General features: G+C 32.2%; 1 protein-coding gene across 1 annotated transcript in view; it reads left to right on the top strand.

Moving 5' to 3' along the window:
• LOC114333037 (intermembrane lipid transfer protein VPS13B) overlaps nt 1-22,601 on the top strand; it is a 187,835-nt gene that overhangs the window by 95,435 nt on the left and 69,799 nt on the right. Inside the window, exons 22-26 of the mRNA XM_050655825.1 lie at nt 1,273-1,440; nt 5,298-5,618; nt 7,901-8,056; nt 11,539-11,808; nt 18,867-19,589. Coding sequence (XP_050511782.1) covers nt 1,273-1,440; nt 5,298-5,618; nt 7,901-8,056; nt 11,539-11,808; nt 18,867-19,589 — 1,638 coding nt within the window. The remainder of the gene's footprint in view (nt 1-1,272; nt 1,441-5,297; nt 5,619-7,900; nt 8,057-11,538; nt 11,809-18,866; nt 19,590-22,601) is intronic.

The raw sequence follows: 22,601 nt of genomic DNA, 5'->3' as shown, positions 1-22,601 counted from the left end.
AAAAAAGACTTTTGTCAGAGCTTATTTGAAAGATTTTTTATTAACTTTAAAAGATGTCTCTCAAATTTTCCCAAACAATTGCACCACATTCGAGTTATTTGAGATTGAAGGTTCTCCATTTCGAGGTTCTTCGAAAATAACCATCCCTTAAAGAGTAATAACTCTTCGGTCGGTATTGGGTTTACTTAGGTCTCTCAGACGCGAATTTCTTTGTTTTTTTATTAGCCACAATTTTGTTTTTAATGATTTTTTCTATAAAATTAATTTTTTTTAAGTTATTCATGAAAACGGTTACAAAAGGTGAGTTTTTTCAATGAAGAGTTTCAATAGCAATAACTTAGAAATTATCAACTTTACAAAAAAAAATATTATAGAACAAAATTTACTCAGAATTGTTAGAAAGTGTACTCAGAAATTTCCATCCCCTAGATGGGGTTGTTTTCACCCCCAGGGCAAAAGCGCATTTCGGCATAGGATAAATTTTGAAGAAGAGTGTCAACAGAGCTTAAACCCAAATTTTCATTAAAATCGGTGTTGATTCTCAAAATTCCACGGTTCTACAGTTTTTTACCACTGATGAGTGGTCTATAGTGGCGAGATATGGGCAACAATACAATACAGTAGGTAAATCGCTGTTGGTCCTGCAGTCCCTTCTATGTGGTTATCTAGAACCCACATTTTTCGTCTTCTTTAATTACATGATTTACAACATGTCTTCAGTTTTCTGCGGTTATCTTTGTCAATGAATTTTTTTGTCGCACTGCAGCCTTTGTTTATTGTACATTATGTATGTTGAGTAATTTTCTTATTACTAAGTCAAATTGGCTTAATCGGGCAGGATACTTTATCAGAATGGATAACGACATACTGTGGTGGCCACGTAGAGGTCCAGATCTAAACCATACAGAGTATGTATTGAACATCCTAAATAAAAGCATTAGTCGGTAGTATGGTTCATAGTGGTACAGTTCTTTCATGAGGTACAAATGATGATACAAAGTATGGCTCAAAAGATAAAAGCTGTCGTACAAGTTCGAGTAGGAAATACTGGATTTTAAGTAATATTTCTTAAATCAATCTCAAAAATGCTGAACTTTTGTCACGTTTTTTTTTTGTATTGATTTGAAATAAAAATTTCTTTTTTGTTTGTTTCTTGTGTAAATTATCCCTATCCGGTTAGTTTTGGAGTCGAATGTTTTTTTTTGTTTTTTTTTTTAGTTATTTTCTCATGTCATTCATTTAAAAAAATTGTAATCATATTATTATTTTTAGGTTTTAGATGCCCTTGGTAATAAATGCGAGATGATTCCCGTTCCTAGAAGTATTGAAAAGTCTTCAGAACCAACAAATATAATAGCCAGTATACCATGGGGTATTAACGTCGTTAATGTTGATTTTAAGCAACTGTTATTTTCAATCAAATCTGATGCAGGATATGAGGTAGTTTATAAATTATATTTTTTGTAATATTACTCTTTAAATAACTTGGTTAAGGTTTCCAGAAGGCATCTATTTATTTAGATAGGGTCATTCCATATCAACTCAACACACTTAATTTCCACCCCTCTTCAGATTTGGTTATAATTTGGAATACTCATAGTGGCTAATAAGGGAAACAAAAATACAAAATTTTAAATTTTTATCTCAAGCTGTTTCCGAAATATGGTTATGTAAAGTTTTCCAAAAAAATCCATAACACCGCGACCATACTTTATTAGAATGGGTGTAAAAGCTGTCCTAATTGAGCTAGAATGCTGGGAGAGGTGTCATTTTGCAGCATTTTTAAAACTCTTTACAGTGATATAATATACAGCATGATGTTATGATAAACAAGTTTTTCTCAAACAAAAAAAATATATTTTAATCAAGTTTTTTTTCCGAAAAGTACATAATTCAAAATGTTCATCATATTCCTATAATTACATAATACTGTTATTAATAACATATAAAACTTTTATCATGGGATGGTGATGGGTTCAACATACAAAAAATTAATTTTACACATACAGTATGGTGCAAATGAAATGAATAAATGCGTAATGTCGCCAGCTTGTGACATTACGAATTTATTCCTTTCATTTGCACCATACTGTATGTGTAAAATTTATTTTTTTATGTTGAACCCATCACCATCCCATGATAAAATTTTTATGTTATTAGCAACAGTACTATGTATTTGTAGGAATATTATGGAAATTTTAAATTATGTACTTTTTGGAAAAAAACTTAAAATATATATTTTTTTTGTTTGAGAAAAATTTGTTTATCATAACATCATGCTGTATATATCACTGTAAAGAGCTTTAAAAATGCTACAAAATGACACCTCTCCCAGCATTCTAGCTCAATTAGGACAGCTTCTACAACCATTCCAATAAAGTATGGTCGCGATGTTTTGCATTTTTTTGGACAACTTTACATAACCATATTTCGGAAACGGCTTGGGATAAAAATTTAAAATTTTGTATTTTTCTTCATCTAATCATCCACTCTGAGTACTCTAAATTTTAACAAAATTCAAATAGGTGAGGAAAAAAATTAATTCAAAGTGTGTTGATTTGACCTGGAATAGGTCGACACTCTAGTGTTTAACAGCATCATTGAAAAAATATTGTTATAAATCTACAAAGATTTAATTTCACTCGAAATGACAGATAAAGAAAATACGTTATGGAATAATGTGGAAAGGATAAAGAACAAAAACCACTACATCACTGTAACATGGTTACTATACTATACAACGTAACCACATTTTAAAGCATTCCGAAAGAAAATTAAATACCGAGTCCACTAGAACTTACAAAGGAACTATTTTTTCGATTCAGAGTCGAGAAATCTAGAACATCCCTTCAAAATTGACCCCATTCTATCAAGATTGACCCCATCCTTTTTACCCCACTGTAGCAGTAGATTAAAGCATCTGAAGCTCAAATAAACTAATACTAATAACATGGACATGACAAACAAAAACGCAGCAATAAACAACCAAAGTTGTTCAAAGAACGATAATGTAGAATGAACAGTTTCTTTCTTTTTCCCATTCCTTATACCCTTTCAGGTGTCAGATTTGTGTGTAGTTTAGCTACATATTCATCTATATCTTCCATTCTTTTCTGTCTATTTTTAGTGCTATTATTTTCATTTCTTCAAGCGTTTTCTGTTTAATCTTTCCCGCCTCTACTATTTGATATATCCATTTTTTCCTAGGTCTGCCTTTTTTCTTTTTTGTGATATTTCTTGTTTCATGAATTTTTCTCGTTAGTCTACTGGGTTGCATTCTCATCAGATGTTTATACCAATTTATTTGTCTCTTTATTATTTTTTCATTATTGGTTCCTGTTTGGTTATCCCTCTTGTTTCATTTCTTATTCTATCCCATTTGGTCTTTCCGGCTATAGCTCGTAGATGTCTCATCTCCATCGAGTTTATCTACTATTATGCTTTTTCTGCAAAGTCTATTTTTCACTCGTACATAGTATCGTCGGTATACCAATCGTATATATTTTCTATTTTGTTTCTTGGGACATTTTTTTTCCTCAGAACTGGCGGTAGTGCGTTAGTGCGTAGATTTTTTTGTTCTGTTTGTTACTTCGAGGTCTATTTTCCATCATTAGTAATTATACTTCCAACGGTAACTATTTCCAGTTAAGTATTTTTGCACTTTATATTTATTTCATTTTCTTCCTTTTCGCCGATGACCATGACTTTACTTTTCTCGATGTTTACTTCCCTGTTAATTTCTCTATTTCCTCTGTCCATATATTTATAAAAATACTAGATTTGTTGTAAAAGGTATATTTTAAATACCCTAAATAAGGGTCACAATAAGACAAAACGTTTTCGGATTAAGAAATCCATCATCAGTGTTCTAAAAGCCAAAAAAATAGCATGCCTTAGCCACCAAAATGTGTTGGGTAAAATCTCTTTAAATGTAAACGATTATGTTATGTTACATATTTATATAAAATTTAAATGATGTTCTAGATATGCCTGGATGTTACCCGGGGCAACACAGGACTCTTCCCACGTGGTTGGAATTTTTTTTTTTGAGAAAATCTCATATTTGATTTCAATGGCCAACTGAAAGTTTAGTTTTCAGTTGGCCATTGAAATCGAATATGTGAGGTTTTCTCCAAAAAAATTCCAACCACATGAGAAGAGTCCTATGTTGCCCTGGGTAACATCCAGGCATATCTAGAACATCATTTAAATTTTATATAGATATGTAACATAACATAATCGTTTGCATTTAAAGGGTTTTTACCCAACACATTTTGGTGGCTAAGGCATGCTATTTTTTTGGCTTTTAGAACACTGATGATGGATTTCTTAATCCGAAAACGTTTTGTCTTATTGTGACCCTTATTTAGGGTGTTTTAAAATATACCTTTTACAACACATCTAGTATTTTTGTGATTTATGGTATACAGCCAGCTACAGGAAGTTTATTTTCCTCGTGGATTTTATATATTTATAAGTTTTTGCATTTTTGTCACGGACTCTGCTATAATGACTATGTCATTCGCTTACAATAAGGCTTCTATTTTTGCGGCAACAGTTCTAATTTTTTGGGTAACAGTTGATCCGATAAGATTGTTATAAACAAAGAACTTGAGGAATTTATATAACAGCGATTTCTCGCAAAACAAATCCCGTGGACAATACATGCGTTTTAATGCATTCTAGGTAGAAATTGCCTTGCTTGCACTTGTACCTACCCTACCTACTCGTTCGATGTTAAATGGGAAATCATTGAAAACATCACTCAAGCACTATGTGTTTATAGCTTTGTTTAACAATAAAAAAATAGTTTTTTAGCAATGCAAATAATTAAAACCGATATAGTTTGACTTGAACTTTCAAATGCGGAAAGCAAAATTGCTCTTTTCTTTTTTAATCAAAAGTTATTCGGGTTAAAAAATTGCAATTTTTCGATTTTTTTAAAGTTCAACCGCGGTTATCTCGAAAACTATGCATCCTACGAAAAAACTTGTCAGAACATTTCTTGCCCAGAATGCCCCAAAAAATACAAAAAAATGTTTTGTTTTGGGAGAAATCGCTGTTATGTAATTCCTCAAGTTCTTTGTTTATAACAATCTTATCGACATCCGGATCAACTGTTACCCAAAAAATTCGTGTTCTACGGGTCAAAATACATAAAAAAAACTTGGGTAAGTCCATCTGAATAAAGGAGGCCGTTATACCCCCCCCCCTGGCGACAGGACTATAAGGCTTTTTTTAAACATATTGGTTTTGTTTTATAGTTGATTTTTCATATTTATTCTTTTATATTTCAGATACACTTAGGCATGGAAAAACTATCGACTAATCTTACTTTGTCAACGCGTCCCGATAAAATAACAGTAAAAACCAATCTCCACTGCGTGACAATTTCAATTATTAACGGTCTGTATAAAAAACTTTTACTCAATCCTTGGTCCACGTCGGTAGATGTATCAATGTTTTGGGAATCATGGCAAAGTCAGAATAGTGATCCTCAGATCCAAGTGAGCGTTGAAAGTGATTGTATTATGTTAGATATTAGTCCCGAGCAAATCAGATGCATCGAAATTGTGGCTAAAGAAGTAAATGAGTTCATTGCAACTTTGCCAATCACGGTAAGTTATAATTTAAAACAGTGGTACTCAAATCTCACAAACTCCTAGCTCACCTAGATATTTTTAAAAGTAATCAAATTAATTTTCAAACTGAGTTTTAAAAAAGAAAATAATCGTTTCGTTTTGATTCAGTTCGAGTGTCTTGCCATCCTCTTGTTTGACACCTGATGTTTCGGAATCTATTCTTTGTCAAAGAGGCTTTGCAAGTAGACTGAATAGGACCATAACGAAACGAAGAAGTGCAAATATTAAAATATTTGCACCGGAGTATGGTTAGACTGTCCTCTAACGGGGAATGATGAAATAAGTGAAAAATAATTTCGACCACGAATCAAGTCATCTGTTAACCGAGGTACACAGTACCAAGCGGCGCCGCTAGGAGAACACTCCAATAATGCGTCGCAGATTACTTATATGAAACGTGGTCATTTTGGATTCTAAAACCGAGTAAGGTATGACAAAAAAGAAAATAATCATTACGTTTTGATTCAATTCGAGTCTCTTGCCATCCTCTGACACCTGATGTTTCGGAATCTGTTCCTTGTCAAAGAGGCTTTGCAAGTAGACTGAATTTTACCATAACGAAACGAAGAAGAAGTGCAAATATGAAAATGAAACTGAGTTTTGCTTTACTCTTCATTTCGTATCTTCTTCTCATTTTTCAATGTCTTATCCCGATGTTGGCTATTATCAAGCTTATCATGGTTTTGTTGACCGCTATGCGAAACATTTCGGCGGAGGCCATTCCAAATTGTTTTTCGGGGGTTTTTCAGCCATGAGGTGCTATGTAAATTACTAAATTCTTGCATATACAGGGTGTCCCCGAAAATAGTGCGTTCCTTTAAGGTATGGATACATTATGTAATACACAATTTAGAACAAAAAAGTCCTATTACATTTTTTTCTAAAGTTGACCGTTTCCAAGAAAAAATTACATTGTTCTCCATATAAGTGAATTTTTATTTTCATAAATTTGAATGACATGGCAACGTAGCCTAGAAGAACTTGCTGTGACTGTGGAAATTTAACCTAATAACCCCTTGTTTATTTACTTTGAGGTGTGATTTTTGGGGTTGTTGACATCCTAGGTACCTACCTGCAAAATAATGGATATGGGTTTGGTTGATAATAATAATAATATAATAATAATAATAATGGAGTTTATTTGTAGCAAATAAATACATATAAAATAACCTCAGTTCCTCACTGAAGTTATATGTACAACTTGTGCGTGAGGGTTAAATTTTGATTATAAAACAACACTGAATAATTTTAAAATTTACAAAAAGGAATCAAAAATAGTCTTTTGGCTCATCTGTCTTCAAATTTGGACTTCTCTTCTCACTAATTCAGTTACTGTTAAATTTTGTTTATCGGACCTACGAAAATCTCATAAAACTTAAAAAAAAAAAGGATTGCGAATAATTTGTGATGGGACTGCTCTGGCGGGACTTCGTTTTCTATGAGAATCATGACTTTTTATTGAGTTTTATCCATTTTTACAATAATTTTTACGATTTAAACACTTAGAAGTGACGTTTCAAAAAAATGATTATTTATATTATTTTACCTACCAGATGCAACTGACCTACAAACCTACTTTTTTAATCTTTAGATTGTTGAGTGGCGCGTTGTTGCCAGACTTCAATTTGCATATCAAAATGTATTTTCGTTTTTTGGTCAAACGGATCAGTTTAGAAAAAAATGTTATAAGACTTTTTTGCTCTACATTGTGCCTTCTACTTACACCTTTAAGGAACGCACTATTTTCGGGGACACCCTGTATACATTTAAGAAAAATCTGCAAAAAGTGCATGACTCGTAAGGCTGATTTTGAGGATTATTTGAAATACAGATTTTCTTGAACAGCGACAATCAAATTCGTAAGGGTTAAAGAGAGTTGTCTCTATTAGATCTCTTACTTCCTTGGATATTCTTTTTCGATAACATATTTCACAACATTTGGACGCATTGTGGTCTGAGATTAATGTCTTGAAAAATGAAATTTTCTCCAATTTCCTTTCATAAATGCCTGAACGATTTGTTCAATAATCTTTCTGCTTAAATGATGTCGTCTGCTCATCAAACAAATGAGGTACAATGACCGTCATTTGTACCTCTATCATTTCTAAACATACATACCCTTCCAGTCTAGTGTCACTCTGTGGAGCAAACTGGGAGTGATCCAGAAAATGGGCATTGTGGTAATATCCAAAATTTTAATGATCTTTTACTATGAGTGTACTATATGTATTATTTATTATTTGAAAATTATTTTTTAGGAAAGTGGTTCTGCTCCTGAATCTGTAAATGTGGAAAATACCTCTGGAAAAGGATTTGATAAAGATCAACACTACAAGGATGATCTAAGAGCAGGTGCTTTCCAGTTTGTCGACGCTAATTCTGATAAAACTGAGGAGCTACCTTTACCTTATCAGGTAATTATAGGTTTTAATATAGTTTTAAATGGGTCTACCCCAAAATCCCGACAGGGCAGAATCCCGACAGGTTTGATAAGTTTCTTTAAAAAATTTTGTCCTGGTAAAATGTATATTAGTTTAAAAAGCCCCTATAGGGCTACAAACATAGAAACAAAACGTTTTCGCTCTGTAACAAGAGCATCATCAGTGTTACAAGCACATGGTGAGCCACCCAAAAATACAAAGGTTGAAACCTTTTACAAATAGACTAAAAGTCTTATATAAATATAAACATCCTAAAATTCAAAGGATGGATAAAATTCCTATGGATGCGGCTTTAGGGCAACATATGACTCCCACAGGTGGTAAGTGGGTCAATTAATTAGGCCATTGTGTTATAAGAGGTGACAGGCAACTAATAGCAGATGAGATTTCAAAGCGAATCTGTCTGATGTTGTCAAGACGACAATTATCAATGAAACTTATAGTTCTATGAAATGTTGGTTACACTAGCCAATAAAATTTAAAGTTGTTTATTGTGCAAGCAATGATAACATCTAACATTAGTTTGTTGGAATTATAAAAATACAAGAGGTAGTGAGAATAAATTATCTAAGATGTAAAGAAAGAGGGTGAATTTGAATACCCTTAATCATCAATGAGGTGTACTTAAATTGATGAAGCAAAGATAGGCAAACCAAAATACACGTAAGTTGTTGTGGTTGTGTTGAAAATAGATAATTATTATTTGTGACCCAACACAAATGATGGCCGATAAAACTGGCTGAAATAAAGCTGAGACAAATAAATAGGGGTTGTGATATCAAATACTAAGATATGTTGTAAATGCAAAAACTTGTTTATAAGTTAATAGGATATAGATGGATTCATCAACACTAATTTTAAAGACTGGAAGGGTTGTTTTAAAAGCTTAGTCCAAATTTATTTATTCTGGTCATCCAAAAATGAATGGAATTGAATAAAAGTATCTAAGCTATGTCTAAAGTGAGGTCATATGAAGAAAAGTGTTGAGTAAAATTGTTGAGTGTGTGGTAATAAAAATTATTAAATTGTGTTTATTTAATTGAATTAGAAGGTAAAAACAGAATAAAAGAAAATCGGGTGAATAGATAAATGAGGTTGTTGAATAAAAAATAAATTTGATATCAGAGATAAAATTAATGATAAATATTGAGAGACTGTGAACTCCAGAGACCCGGCAACCAAACACACCAGATGATGAGAGTAAAGGTGGGTTGAATGGAATAACTTGATGTGTGAAAATTGATTGAATTATTGTAAAGTATTGCTGGATGAATGAGTTGAGATTATGAAATGGTTATGATTGGACACTAAACGAAGACCAGGTTGAAAGGATGGTGTGAAGAGAATGATGAGAGATATTGACTAATATAGGTGTGTAAGAGTTGTGACAAATGGATGTTAAGGTCGTTAAAAATAATTATTTGGGAGAAAATTTGAAGAAAAGACTAGATGATTATTGAAAATTGGGTGGAAGTGTGAATGTGGATAAGAAAGAAATAAATAAAGGAATAGGAACAGTATTAATAAGGATGAGAATAATTAGGGGAATCAAAGATAATACGAGAAACAGATTTATAATGTAATTTATGAAAAGAGTTGACGATGTAAGGGTTGAAAGTCACGATTGAAAGACACATGACGATTAACACAATTCGGACTTCTCTGTTTCTCTTTGACTATTTCAATTTCTAGAGGAATTTCTTCCTTGTGGATATTTATTTCTTGTTTTTTGTTTATGGTCATCTGTTTTTTATTTTTTGTTACTAAACAAAGTATTTACCATTTAATATGAACTAATTTTCTAAATAAAATTTCTAACATGGGTATATGAATTAATTTTTTTTTTGACAATATACAGGGTGTCCCGGAAAATAGTGCGTTCCTTGAAGGTATAGGTAGAAGGCACCATGTAGAACAAAAAACTCTTATAACATTTTTTTCTAAATGCAACCGTTTGACCAAAAAATTAAAATGTATTTTGGTATGTAAATTTAAATCTGACAACTATGTGCGGTACGCAAATTTAAGCATAGACAGTCCCATGTAAATAGATAGAAGATACTAAGATACATAGTAAACAGATAGTTTTAAAGAATCCTGTTTAGTGTTTAGTGTCAATGCGAAAATGTTTTCGAATAGTGAGTGTATTACCTATTATGTTATTACCTATGAATGGTGTTTGTGAAAGGTTACTTGAAACATCTATTCGGTATAATAATTATTTTCAAGTAAGTACAACTTAGTTATTTCAGTTCACAAGTAAACAAATTACTGAGACATTATCTGGTGTATTTAAGTTCCACTGTAAACTATTAAAACTATGTAATTCAGTTAAAGCCCTCAGCAGTACTCAGCATTCAACCCATTTAAACCTTACTAAATACATAATACTAGTTTAGTTAAAAGACGTGTTTTTATGTTAAAAGATGTGTAATTCGTTTAAAATTATGCAATAGGTATTTCAATACATTTCAAAAGAAAATAATTTTAGTAAACAAATCGTAAATACATAAGTATTACCTACTATTAGGTTGGATTATTTTAAATACTGTTAATCACAATCACAAACGAGTTTTTATTATGTTATTATTCCGTAGTGCGTTCGATGTTGCCAGTTTATTAAAATTTCCAAACATTAAAATACAGGTATATGGAAAACAATGTTAACTTTTTTTTGGAAACGGCTAACTTTAGAAAAAAATGGTATATGACTTTTTTGTTCCAAATTGTGTATTCTCTCCATACCTTAAAGGAACGCACTATTTTCCGGGACACCCTGTATAGTCCAATAATATATGTATAATCAAATCCTGAATTAAAGTTTACTTTCATATAATAGATATTATCATGTCACAACCTTCTATTTCAGTAAGTATAGCTTTTATATTATAAAATGAAGTGTTGAACTAATTTTTTTCTTTTAAAATACCTAATAATTAGCACTCGTACTTATTAGTAAGTAATAATTTTTCAATTTCAATACTCTATAATTTGATTAGGTATTGCATTTGAAAAGGAACAATAAATATTCAAAATGTAGTGGTCGGAATTTTTACTTATGCGAGGATTGTTGCATGTCGGGATTTTGGCCTGTCGGGATTCTGGCGTGTCGGGATTCTGGCGTGTCGGTGTTTTGGCCGTCGGGATTTTGGGCGCCACCGGTTTTAAATATATGTCGGGCTCGAATATTTAGTTCTGGTTTTGATGTAATTTTCGATTAAAAATGTATGAACGGAATTTAAGCAAAAATTACTCAAAATGAATCAAATCGTATATCAATCGACACAAAGTTATACGAGAATTTCAAATATTAACTTCCGGTTCAACTTCTGGTCACGTTGGGTGAAAACCTAGGACTTACGAAGTCCAATTTCTTGTTTTATTATATTTTTTTTATTGGTCTCAGAGTACTATTTTCTTATTTTCTGGAAATGTATAAATATTAATATTTTTAGGTAATGTTCTGGAACAAGTCCATATCTGCAATGGCATGGCGTTATCCTCAGCCTCGAGCTTTAACGAAAGTTAGGGTATTTCCGGTACCTTATAAAAGAACACTAGGATCTCATGATGACCTCCAAGTCCTGTGTCATTTAGAATATTGGGCGGAATGCAGAAACGCATATTTACCTTTCGCTCAGTTTTTCTTGTCAGAAAGTGAAGTATGCCATCTGACATTACCTGCTGGAAACCCACAACCGATTGTAGCTTCAACATGGAGAGTGGTAGGTGAATTTTTGTGAATTGTGAATTCTGTATATAATTTATTACTTCTATAACAAACTTCTTTCTATTTAAAAAACTGCGTGATCCGTGACTGCACGCCGGGGTTTGTCCTAGTTGGGTCAGAGAGAGCAGCATATGTGCCTCCTGATGAGAGACTAAGAAGTTTCGAAACCGGTAGAGGTGCTTCCTGCACTCTCTGATTAACTGGAATAATGATGCGGCTGTAGTTTCGTGTTGCAACGAAATTGAAAATGGTTATTCATTTTTGATTTTTCTATTTCGTTCTGTTATCTTTCACTGTTAACTAATTCCTTGTTCTTTAAATTACTTCCAATTTGTTATTTATTTTACATATTTTTCTTTGATGTCTATTTTCTGGATTTTATCGATATTACATCTAATCTGCTTCTTCTATTTACTGTTTCATTTTCTTTTATTTTAGTCGACTATAACTATATATAAATCAATCTTAGCTCCTATATAAGAACTTACTTAGTTAATTATCTTCTTTCGTGTTCTTTTATCAGAACGTGGTCAATTTGATTTGCTTCCTGCTGCCCGGGTTTTATATTGTAATTTTATGTATGTGCTTGGTTTTATGTCTTAGTACCACAATGAGGTACCATGTTTATGTCTTAGTACCACTTATGCCCATGTTTATGCCTGTTGACAAGTTACATAAATGGCCTTTCGATAGTTATTTGTTTCCTAGGCCCGTGTACGTCAGATAAGATTTCAGCTGGTTGTTGTATATAAGATTTTTACATTGAACTTTGTTTTCAGTGACTTATTTAAATAATTTTTAATAGCAAGAAATATAGTTAATGCCATTGCAAAGGCGGAACTATTAGCGGAATGGGGATGCAGAGTTTACCATCCCTTTCTTAACCCTCTAGAGGTCGTTTCCAAGTAAAATCATTTGTAAATTTTCTCGATTTTAACATTGGATGCATCTCAGTAAATTCGATCAGCTCTCATTTTTGTTGGGCCGACAATGAATCACCTATTTCATGCCCTTTTTTACTCCTTTCAGCTAATTTACTAGAAACGAATTGTTTTAGATGACAAAATCACCAAAAAAGGGTTAAGTAAAACTGTCAATTATTCTTCTTTTTTTTTATTTGAGTTTAGGTTGTTCAAATTTGCAGTGTTGCCGGTGCTAATTCTTCTCGTGTACCTACAACATTTCGAATGACGTTCAAAAATACACATTCAGATTCGTATACGAAATTTTTCGTTCGGGTTAACTCGTATACGAAAAAATTCAATTGAATTCGAAAATACGACCCCAGGTTTGTAACATGCTGGCCCACCAATATATGCAGCTAAAAACTTTTTTAATGTTTTAAAATTACGATAGATTGGCATTATTATGTAAATTATATAATAATGTAAATGTATCATAATCGTAAAACATTTAAAGGGTTTTTACTAGGGATGGCAAAAAAAAATTACACATCGATATATCGTATCATATTATGATACGCACATCGAATGAAGGTATCGATATACGATATATATCAGAGAAAATATATCGATATATGCAATATATCGATATATTTTTATGTAATTAAATAAAATAAAAGAATTACTAAAATAAACTACATAATTGGCCATTATTGTTTCTCGTTTTTTATTATTAACTATACAAACAAATTCAATAATAGGTACCTACTTCGGGTTAACTTCGAGTTCAACGAATTCCCGATGGTAGATGGTAAAAACGAAATGTTGGATTCCAACACCAGTAATATTGACATCTTGAGTTTAGGGTTTTAGTAAATACAATACAATAATTATAAAACTTTATAAAACGTACTACGTGAACGTGACAAATGTTAAATTTGAAATCGTTTTATTAGGGTTTACATAGCGTGCCCTCTTGAAAAACATTGTTAAAAGTTAAAAAATATTATATGGTACTATCTAAAACTTGGAAAACAAGTTAAGTCACAGAATAGAAAAGTTAAGGGTAGGTATACGATATTCAAATTATGTAAATAATACTGGTCTAAAATCTTGATTATGATATTTCTTTAGTGTAGAATATTTATTTAGTTACTATAGTATACGTATTAAGCGTCTCCAAAAAGTAAGGATATAATTTATTTTATAAGATTTTATTATAATTTTATATCTTCCAATATGGTATATTAATCCTGTGTGGGCGATACATTGAATCTCAAATATCGATATATTTTCCAATATATCGAAAGTTGAATATCGATATAAAAATATCGATAAAATTTTAAAATATATCGATATATTTAATTTATCGATACATCGTTGCCATCCCTAGTTTTTACCCACATATTTTGGTTGCTCAGCATGTTATAAACCTGTATCAGCACTGCTGATGATCTTTTCAGATCCCAATTTATTGGGTCAATTGTCGAGACAGGCAGATTATTAACAATAAATATTTTAAATAGATATACATTTTTCGTATACCTACTTCTTAGGCCCGCTTGCTCATTCGGAGTTCAACTCAAGTTCAGCGCCATTACCGAGTTCAAGGCATAAAGTGCGCACTTCGTGCCTTGAACTCGGTTATTAAATTAAATTAATATTTATTGACGGAAAACTCCATTTTACAATTAAAATTAAAAGTCAAAATTAAACATTGAACACAAGTTAACTTACATTACTTACAATTAAACTAACGACATCAAAAAATTAAAATCAAATTAAAATAATTCACGTGAAATAGTCCTTTTAAAAGCATTTAGTATGACTCCCATAAAGTCTATATTTGGAAACTCATTTACACTAGAAACAATTCTATTTAAAGGCATATTTTCTGCATGACGTGTATTGCACGATCTAGCGGATAGCAAGGGACATCTTCTCAAATTCCTAGCTGGAACATAAAAATCTATTCGACCCAGAATGCTAGGTGCAACAATAATACCATTTAACACCTTAAATACGAAATTAAGATCAAAGTATCGCCTGCGATCCTCTAGACGGTGCAAATGAAACATCTGCATGACCTGACTGGAATTCAATTGCATTCCTCTAGTACCTAATCTATACCGCAGATATCTAACGAATTTATTTTGAATCGATTCAATTCGATATTTGTGATTCTCATAACTTGGACTCCAAATCACTGAACAATACTCTAGTAATGAACGAACATAACTCAAAAACAATCTCACAATTACAAACAAATTATTAAAATCATATGACATTCTGATGACTAACCCTAATGTCCGATTAGCACGCGCAATAATGGCATCATAATGGTCCACGAAACTTAGCTTACTATCCAGCAACACACCTAAATCCTTAATTACCTGAACCCTAGATAAATCCACATCTCCTATCTTGTATTTAAAATCACTGGTGGTCTTATTACGTGAAAAAATAATATATGAGCATTTCGAAGCATTCAATCTAAGATTATTTTCCTGGCACCAATGTACTAAAGAATCCAAGTCTCTCTGCAAACCCTCACAATCAGATTCTGACCTAATGCATTTAAATATCTTCAAGTCGTCTGCAAATATCAGATATTCAGATTTAAAGTTCCTACCAATATCATTTACCAACAACAGAAAAAGCTTAGGACCCAAATATGAACCCTGCGGAACCCCTGACACGGCCTCAAATCCATTAGAAACACATCCTGCTGATCTTACTTGCAATGTTCTTCCTTGCAAATACGAAGTAAACCAAGCTAATAAAGAACCAGTGATACCAAAGTTTCTCAGCTTTGCAATTAAGACATTATGATCTAGTAGGTCAAAGGCCTTACTGAAATCGGTGTATATAGAGTGCACCTCGTAACCCTCATCCATTGCTGTACCTATACTATCGATATACAAAAAGAGGTTAGTGAGAGTAGAACGTCCGCCTACAAATCCATGTTGGTTGTCCGTAATAATGTTCCTAAAACAATTATCCAAACTTGGCAAAACCATTTTTTCAAATACTTTAGATAAGGCTGACTGAATACAAACTGGCCGATAATTTTTGATATCACTATGATCTCCTGCCTTGAAAATAGGACACACAAAGGAATGTTTCCATCTGTTCGGGAAAATTCCCGTCTGGAGAGATTTATTAAGAACATATACTAATGGTTCACACAAGGACACTGCACTTTCTCTTAGGAACAAATTCGGTATCAAATCAGGGCCAGCCCCTTTATTGACATTTAATGACAACAACACATTCAGTAAATTGTCAAAAGTGACTTCGAGGTTACTAATTTCCACCTCCAGCTGTTGTGAGAAAATTTCATTACTCTCCAGGTTATCCAGAGATTTACCATTAAAAGTGCTGTATACAGTACCAAAATGTTTCGCAAACAACTCTGTTATTTTTTGTTTGTCATTCTCACTTTCCTCACCTAGAAACATAGAGCCAGGGAGAGCACCATGTCCGTTGGTTGTATTTTTGATGAACTTCCAAAATTCACCAGCGTTCTCATTTATTCTCACTTCCATCTTTGAAACGTAAGCATTGTAAGACTGCTCAGTGAGTGATGAGCATTCATCTCTCAAATTTTTAAATTCAATATAGTGGTGATACTTATTTGTAGTTTTATATTTTTTATGCGCAATCTTTTTGGCAATGACTTTACTCTTAAGTTCAGATGAGAACCAAACAGGAAAATTCGATCTTTTTACAGATATCTTTGATACAAAAAGTTCAATTGCGTTCCAAATAATGGAATAAAAAGCATCTAAAATGTCATTTACATCCTCTAAACAGTACAACTCAATCCAATTGATCTGAAGCAAATAATTATTCAAGGCACCATAATCCGCCTTGTGAAAGTTATAATAAATATTAGTTTCCAAACTGATATATTGATTATCAAATAATATTAATGCTTCAAGTGAGGGATGATACCTGTCACACGTCATTAAAGCTTCCGCTTTTTTTAGATTTAAATAAGTATCAGAGAAACACAGATCAAGAATTGAGTCATACTGGTTTTTAAAATAATTATATTGACCTAATCCTAAAAAATTGAACTCGTCACAAAACAAAATTTCAGTATCATTACTTATATTTTTAGCAGTCGTCTCACCGTCCCATATCAGATTTGGTAGATTATAATCCCCAAATAATACTAGTTTAGAATCTTTATACTTATTCATAATTAGTTTTACAGTATCAATGTGATTGGAATAAACATCCAATCTAGATCTGGGCGGAATGTAGACACAGCCAAAAACATATTTAATGCAATTAATAGTAATTCCAGCAAAAACCTGTTCTACATTTGAACTGGCAAATTCCACTAGACAAGAACTGATATCACTTCTAACTGCAATTAACACTCCACCTCCTCTTGATTTCTCGCTGGAAATATGATCACGGTCCCGACGGTATACGGTATATAAATCACAGAAAACTTCATTACTTTTAATTTCAGGACCAAGCCAACTCTCTGTTAGGAAAATAACGTCATATGTTGCTGAACAGGATGTCAAATATATGTCCTTTAGCTTTGTACGCAGACCACGCACATTTTGGTAGTAAAGTGATAGACTATTCATACTTATGTTCGCATTTGGGAGTTTTTTGGATTCTGGTGGTTTTGTTCTTTTACCTTTGAAATAAACGGGTTACCATTCTTGTATCGTATTGCCAAGTTTGATTCACCATTTCTTCTACGCCTATCAAGTTCTTCATATAATTTCTTGAGATGATTTCGTTGCATTTGAGTAAGATCTGATTTAATCAATATGCTCGATGGCTTCAACTTATGTTTGTTTTTAAGACATGCAATCACTGTGGTATTATTTTGAAAAATTACCTTAAGTGGTCTTGGCCTGTCACTACTGCTATTACCACGTCCTACCCTCAAAACCTTAAACTCAGTTGCTCCAACCTCCAGTTTCGTTAGTACTTCTCGAATATTTGCCTTGTCATGATCTATTCTCTCATTAGTAACCTTAGATTGGCTCTCATCAACATTATAGATTAGTATATTTTTAGATCGACTACTTCTATCTTCTAATTCCAGGAACATATCTTGCTCATCTTTGATAATAGATACACTTTGATTTCTTATCTCTTCACTTCCATTTCCACACATGGTTTCAATTTTTTCTTGTAACCCTTCAAGTTTCTTTTCTAAAGTTTCAACTTTCGCCTCATTAGATTTTACAGACGCCTTAATTGTATCTATTGTTGCCTGCACTTCAGTCCTCTGATTTAACAATAGGTTAATTATGTGAACAATAACTACTAGTACATCTTTATTGGTAGTGGTACTTTTCTTTAATCAATTATTTATTTCATCCTTGATTGCAGTTTCACTCTCTACAGCATCCACAGTATTGCACAGTAGACTTGAAAAATCGGCATTGGGCACCTGTTTTCCATTGTCAGCACTTTCTTTTGATACCGAATTTTTCCGGCTATTTGAAGCAGAATTCCACCGTCTCTTTGCATACTTTACATTCCCAGTTATGCGATTTAGTTTTGCGAAAGTCAGCACAGATTTTTTCATATTCACTTTTAGTCAAACCCGTGCATCCCTTATGGACCCATGAGCAACAAGTGATACACTCAATGGAAATTTGCTTTGGTTTAACCTCCCGGTCACAATAAAAACAAATGCACACACTTGCCATCTTCCAAATATAATGTCTTATTATCTTAATAATCAGTCACCTCAACTCCTGGCCTAGTTCTAATTATCTTCAAATAAATTGGTAATGACACAAAAAAGTCAGATCAGTTTTTAGTCAGTTGTTATCAGTCTTCCTTAATTACTATCAATTTAATACTTGCTTAATATTTACAATATTGATGTCAAATCTTATTATATTTTTGAGCTCAACCTTTCATAAGAAAGTCCTGGAATTTTCCTTTTGATAGGTATAAGTTTCTCCTCTAAGTTTAACGTATTTCACAATAAAATCACGTATTTTCTGGAGCCCATGTGCACATGTTTACAATCACACTAAAGACTCTCACACTAAAAACTTATGGCGCTGAACTTGAGTTGAACTGCGAATGAGCAAGCGGGTCTTAGTGTTAAAAGAAGTATTTTTTAGATCATATATATTAAATTCTATTTATGTTTTAGGTAATAACAATGGTTAATTATAACGAAGAACAAAAAAGCAGCATCTTAATATCCCCCAGAGCTCTAGCGGCGTGCATGCGTATTGATTCTTATTTTAACAAATCTCTAATACCCAGCTTAACAGCAGCCATGTACATAACGAGAATAGACGTGTCATTATACAATTATTTTGACAGATATAACACGATGAAATTACCGACTTGGTTGAACAATTTCTCTCCCGACTACATGTTCCCAGAAAATCAAAGGTTTTTAACGTTAAGCTGGTATAATATGACGGGATATTTCTTAAATTGGGATCGAGACACAATGTCCTTAGAGCTCAGCACAGCTGTCAAATGCAACGTTCTCGACTACAACTTTTTGACCGAGCAGCCTCTTATTGAACCATTTACTTGTAAAATGGAGGCTACAGTTTCACAGGATGTTAGTTTGAACCTTATTTCTAAGCCAATTCAAGTAAAATTTGGACCTAATATAGCCCACAGTTTGGCTGTTGCTGTTCAAGTTTGGGATCAGACATACACTAGTCCGGATAAGGAGAAAGATTTTATTGTAATGACCAGGATCATCGTCTGTAACGATACCATCAGTAGCATACGATTCGGTCAAGCTTCTACTGACGAAGATATCCTTTTGACGTCCAGACAGTTTCATTTGTATTCTTGGCGATCTCAGAAGAAGAAGCAAAAGCTGAGGATAGCGTTAGAGGAGAATGACTGGGTAAGATTTTCCAAAATGTGTAATAGTTTTTCTAGATTTATTAGTTCTTACCACACTTTAGAGTATTTTCCATTAAGATGATTACATTAAGCGGACAAATAAAAGAAAAACGGACATTTTACAAAAGTTTATTGAAATAATTTCTGTTGGTAGTAAGTCGAAAGAATGATACAATATATTTTTTTCCTATTATTAGAGATACCTAGAAATAAAAGGATATAAATGACAAAAAGCAAATTTTGAGTAAACGCCATTTAAAGTTGAACCTTTAATGTAAATAACGGTGAACATTATTAATACTATTTATAACAAAAAATTATAATTTTATTGCTTTTACTCACCGTTGAGCTATTTCTAGGTTGCCAAGCATCACTTATACCTTTTACTTCTAAGAAGTGCAACAGAAAGACAAACAAATAAAGTTTAAGTACAAAGGGTACACCCCGTTAAGATAGGCAAAATGTCCTCATTCCCAGGATTTCATTTTTTCATTTTTTTACGTTCTGTGATTAAAAAATAAGATTTAGCGGAAATTTAACCCTCCACCCTTTCCCCCTCACCCACCAAAAAAATCATTTTTTTTAGGCGGGATGCAATTAATTTAAAAATTTCAAAAAATTCCCAGGCATAGTTGAGTCTTTTACAAATCATGTATATTTCTTATAGAGCCCTAGGTCGAGTGTACATAACCTCAAAATGCATTTTTATTTTTTTAACAATCCGTGTATGCCTGCACGTCCAATTTTTTTTTTTGTATTTTATGTATTTTATCAAAACAATATTCCTATTTTTTTTCTTTTCCGTAATCGATGACGCACCCATCTTGAAAAATTGGAAACACTATTTTTTATGCTGTTTAAAAGCCTCCAAAAAGGAGGGGGTCATTTTTGGGGGTTTGCTTTAAATTATATACAACCTATAAAAAAACCTTGATTTGGTCTATTTTAAAACCTATAACATAGGAAAAATCCCCGAAAATCCCCTAAAAACAGTTTTTCAGATTTTTTAAAATGGCGCACCTTACGGAAAAATCTGAAAAAAATTAGGAATACAGTTTATGATAAAATTCACAAAATACAGAAAAATTAGACCTGCAGCCATCTCCAAAAACGTTTAATGCATTTTAAGGTTATGTACACTCAACCTAGATCTCTATAAAAAAAATAAACATGTTTTGTAAAAGCCCTAACTAAGCCTGTGAATTTTTTAAATTGTTATAAATTGCATCTCACCTAAAAAAAAAATTAAAACGAAAAAATGACGTTTTTAGTGCTGGGGAAGAGGGTAGAGGGTTAAAATTGCGCTGAGTCTTATTTTTTAATCACAGAACGTACAAAAATGAAAAATATTGATTTCTGGGATTGAGGGCATTTTGCCTATCTTAACGCGAGGTGCCCTTTCTTCGTCACAGTAATACTAATGGGCGACTACGAGCTCCCCCACGCTACCTAGATTTAAATGGGTTCAGTTTTATAGTAGGATTAAAAGCGACTACGAACTGCCCCACGCTACCTAGATTTTAATGGATTCAGTTTTATAGTAGGATTAAAAGCGACTACGAACTGCCCCACGCTACCTAGATACTTAAATAATATTTTTATGAACATATATAGTTTTTATTTTACTTTATTGTATTCAAAAAGGAACCCAATTCCCAAAGCATGAGTGAAAATTTTAAATGATTAAATAATGAAACTATAACAATATAATCGAATAAAGTTTATTTATAAAAAATCTACATTAACTGATATACAATAACAAAAACTACAGTTAAACAATAACAATGCTTAATTCTAATGTCTGATTAGTGATTAAAATAAGTAAGAGTGAACACTATATTTTAGATTTTTAAAGTTAGCTGCATAATAAGTGCAAACTGACTTAATGAAGTCTGATTTAGTAATGTTTTGTTTAACGTAATATTCATTTAGCCTATTTTCAATAAAATCAACTTTTCTTTTTGCCGTTTTATCAAGTTTTTTTCGAATCTATGTGCAATTCTAATTTTCACATATACTTCTGCTTGAAAATTTAACAAAATGTCTCTAAATTTAAATATGTCAGGATGTGATTTATAAAAACCTTCGTTAAATTTCGAGTGAAATGATTCACATGCGTTTGTAGTAAATATAAGAGATGATGAATTTGTTGAATTGTGGAAATGTTTAATCTTCCGTTAAATAATTATCACCTAGGAATCACAAAATTGCAAAACTCTGTCATCTTCTGGCATAATATTTAAAAGTTAATCAGAAAAAAAGTCACCAACATCATCTGGATCTAAATAAGGAATGCCGAAAAACAATTTTAAATATTTTCCAATGACAGTTTGATTTTTATATTCCGAGGACAAACCTAAATTTTGAATTTTTCGGTACCAATTTTGTGTTAAATGAAATTTGCAACAAAAAATAATAATGTCGGGCCACACTAACTTGCCTGCATTTTGAATTGCTATTTCAAAATCAGAAATTATTCGCTTCGGTTTGAAGTTTAAATTCAAATATGTACATATTGTTATTAATGTATGAAAAGTACCTTTGTACGATTGCTGTGATTTATTTGGTAACAAACAAAATACTAGAGGAACATAAAAAACATTTTTGTAGCCATGTATAGTAAACATCTGACAAAAATATTTAGAACAGTATTGAAAAGTTCCATCTACATACAAAGAATCTACATTACAGAAAAAGTAAAGATTTGTGAAACAACTAAAAATTGCGGAATTATTTTTCGTAGATAATAAAAAGTTTTCCCCTTTATTTGTTTTTAAATTTAAGTTCACTAACACTTGTAGAACTTCTTCCTGTGACTTGGGCAATGATGGTGTGGATTTTCGTCTTGCAGCATAGATATTTCTTCGAACACAAGAAATGTCTTTCGTCGTCAGCGGTAAATTGCTGAAATTTTCCTTCCTCAATTCCTTGTGGACAATCTTTAAAGGTCTTTCACATATATCTTCTACAGTTTTCCTCTTTGTAGAATTACTAAAAATTTTCCGGTCAACGT

The sequence above is a fragment of the Diabrotica virgifera genome, chromosome 7, assembly GCF_917563875.1.
Source record: "Diabrotica virgifera virgifera chromosome 7, PGI_DIABVI_V3a".
Classification (NCBI taxonomy): Eukaryota; Metazoa; Arthropoda; class Insecta; order Coleoptera; family Chrysomelidae; genus Diabrotica; species Diabrotica virgifera.
This window is presented reverse-complemented; position numbering and strand designations above follow the sequence as displayed.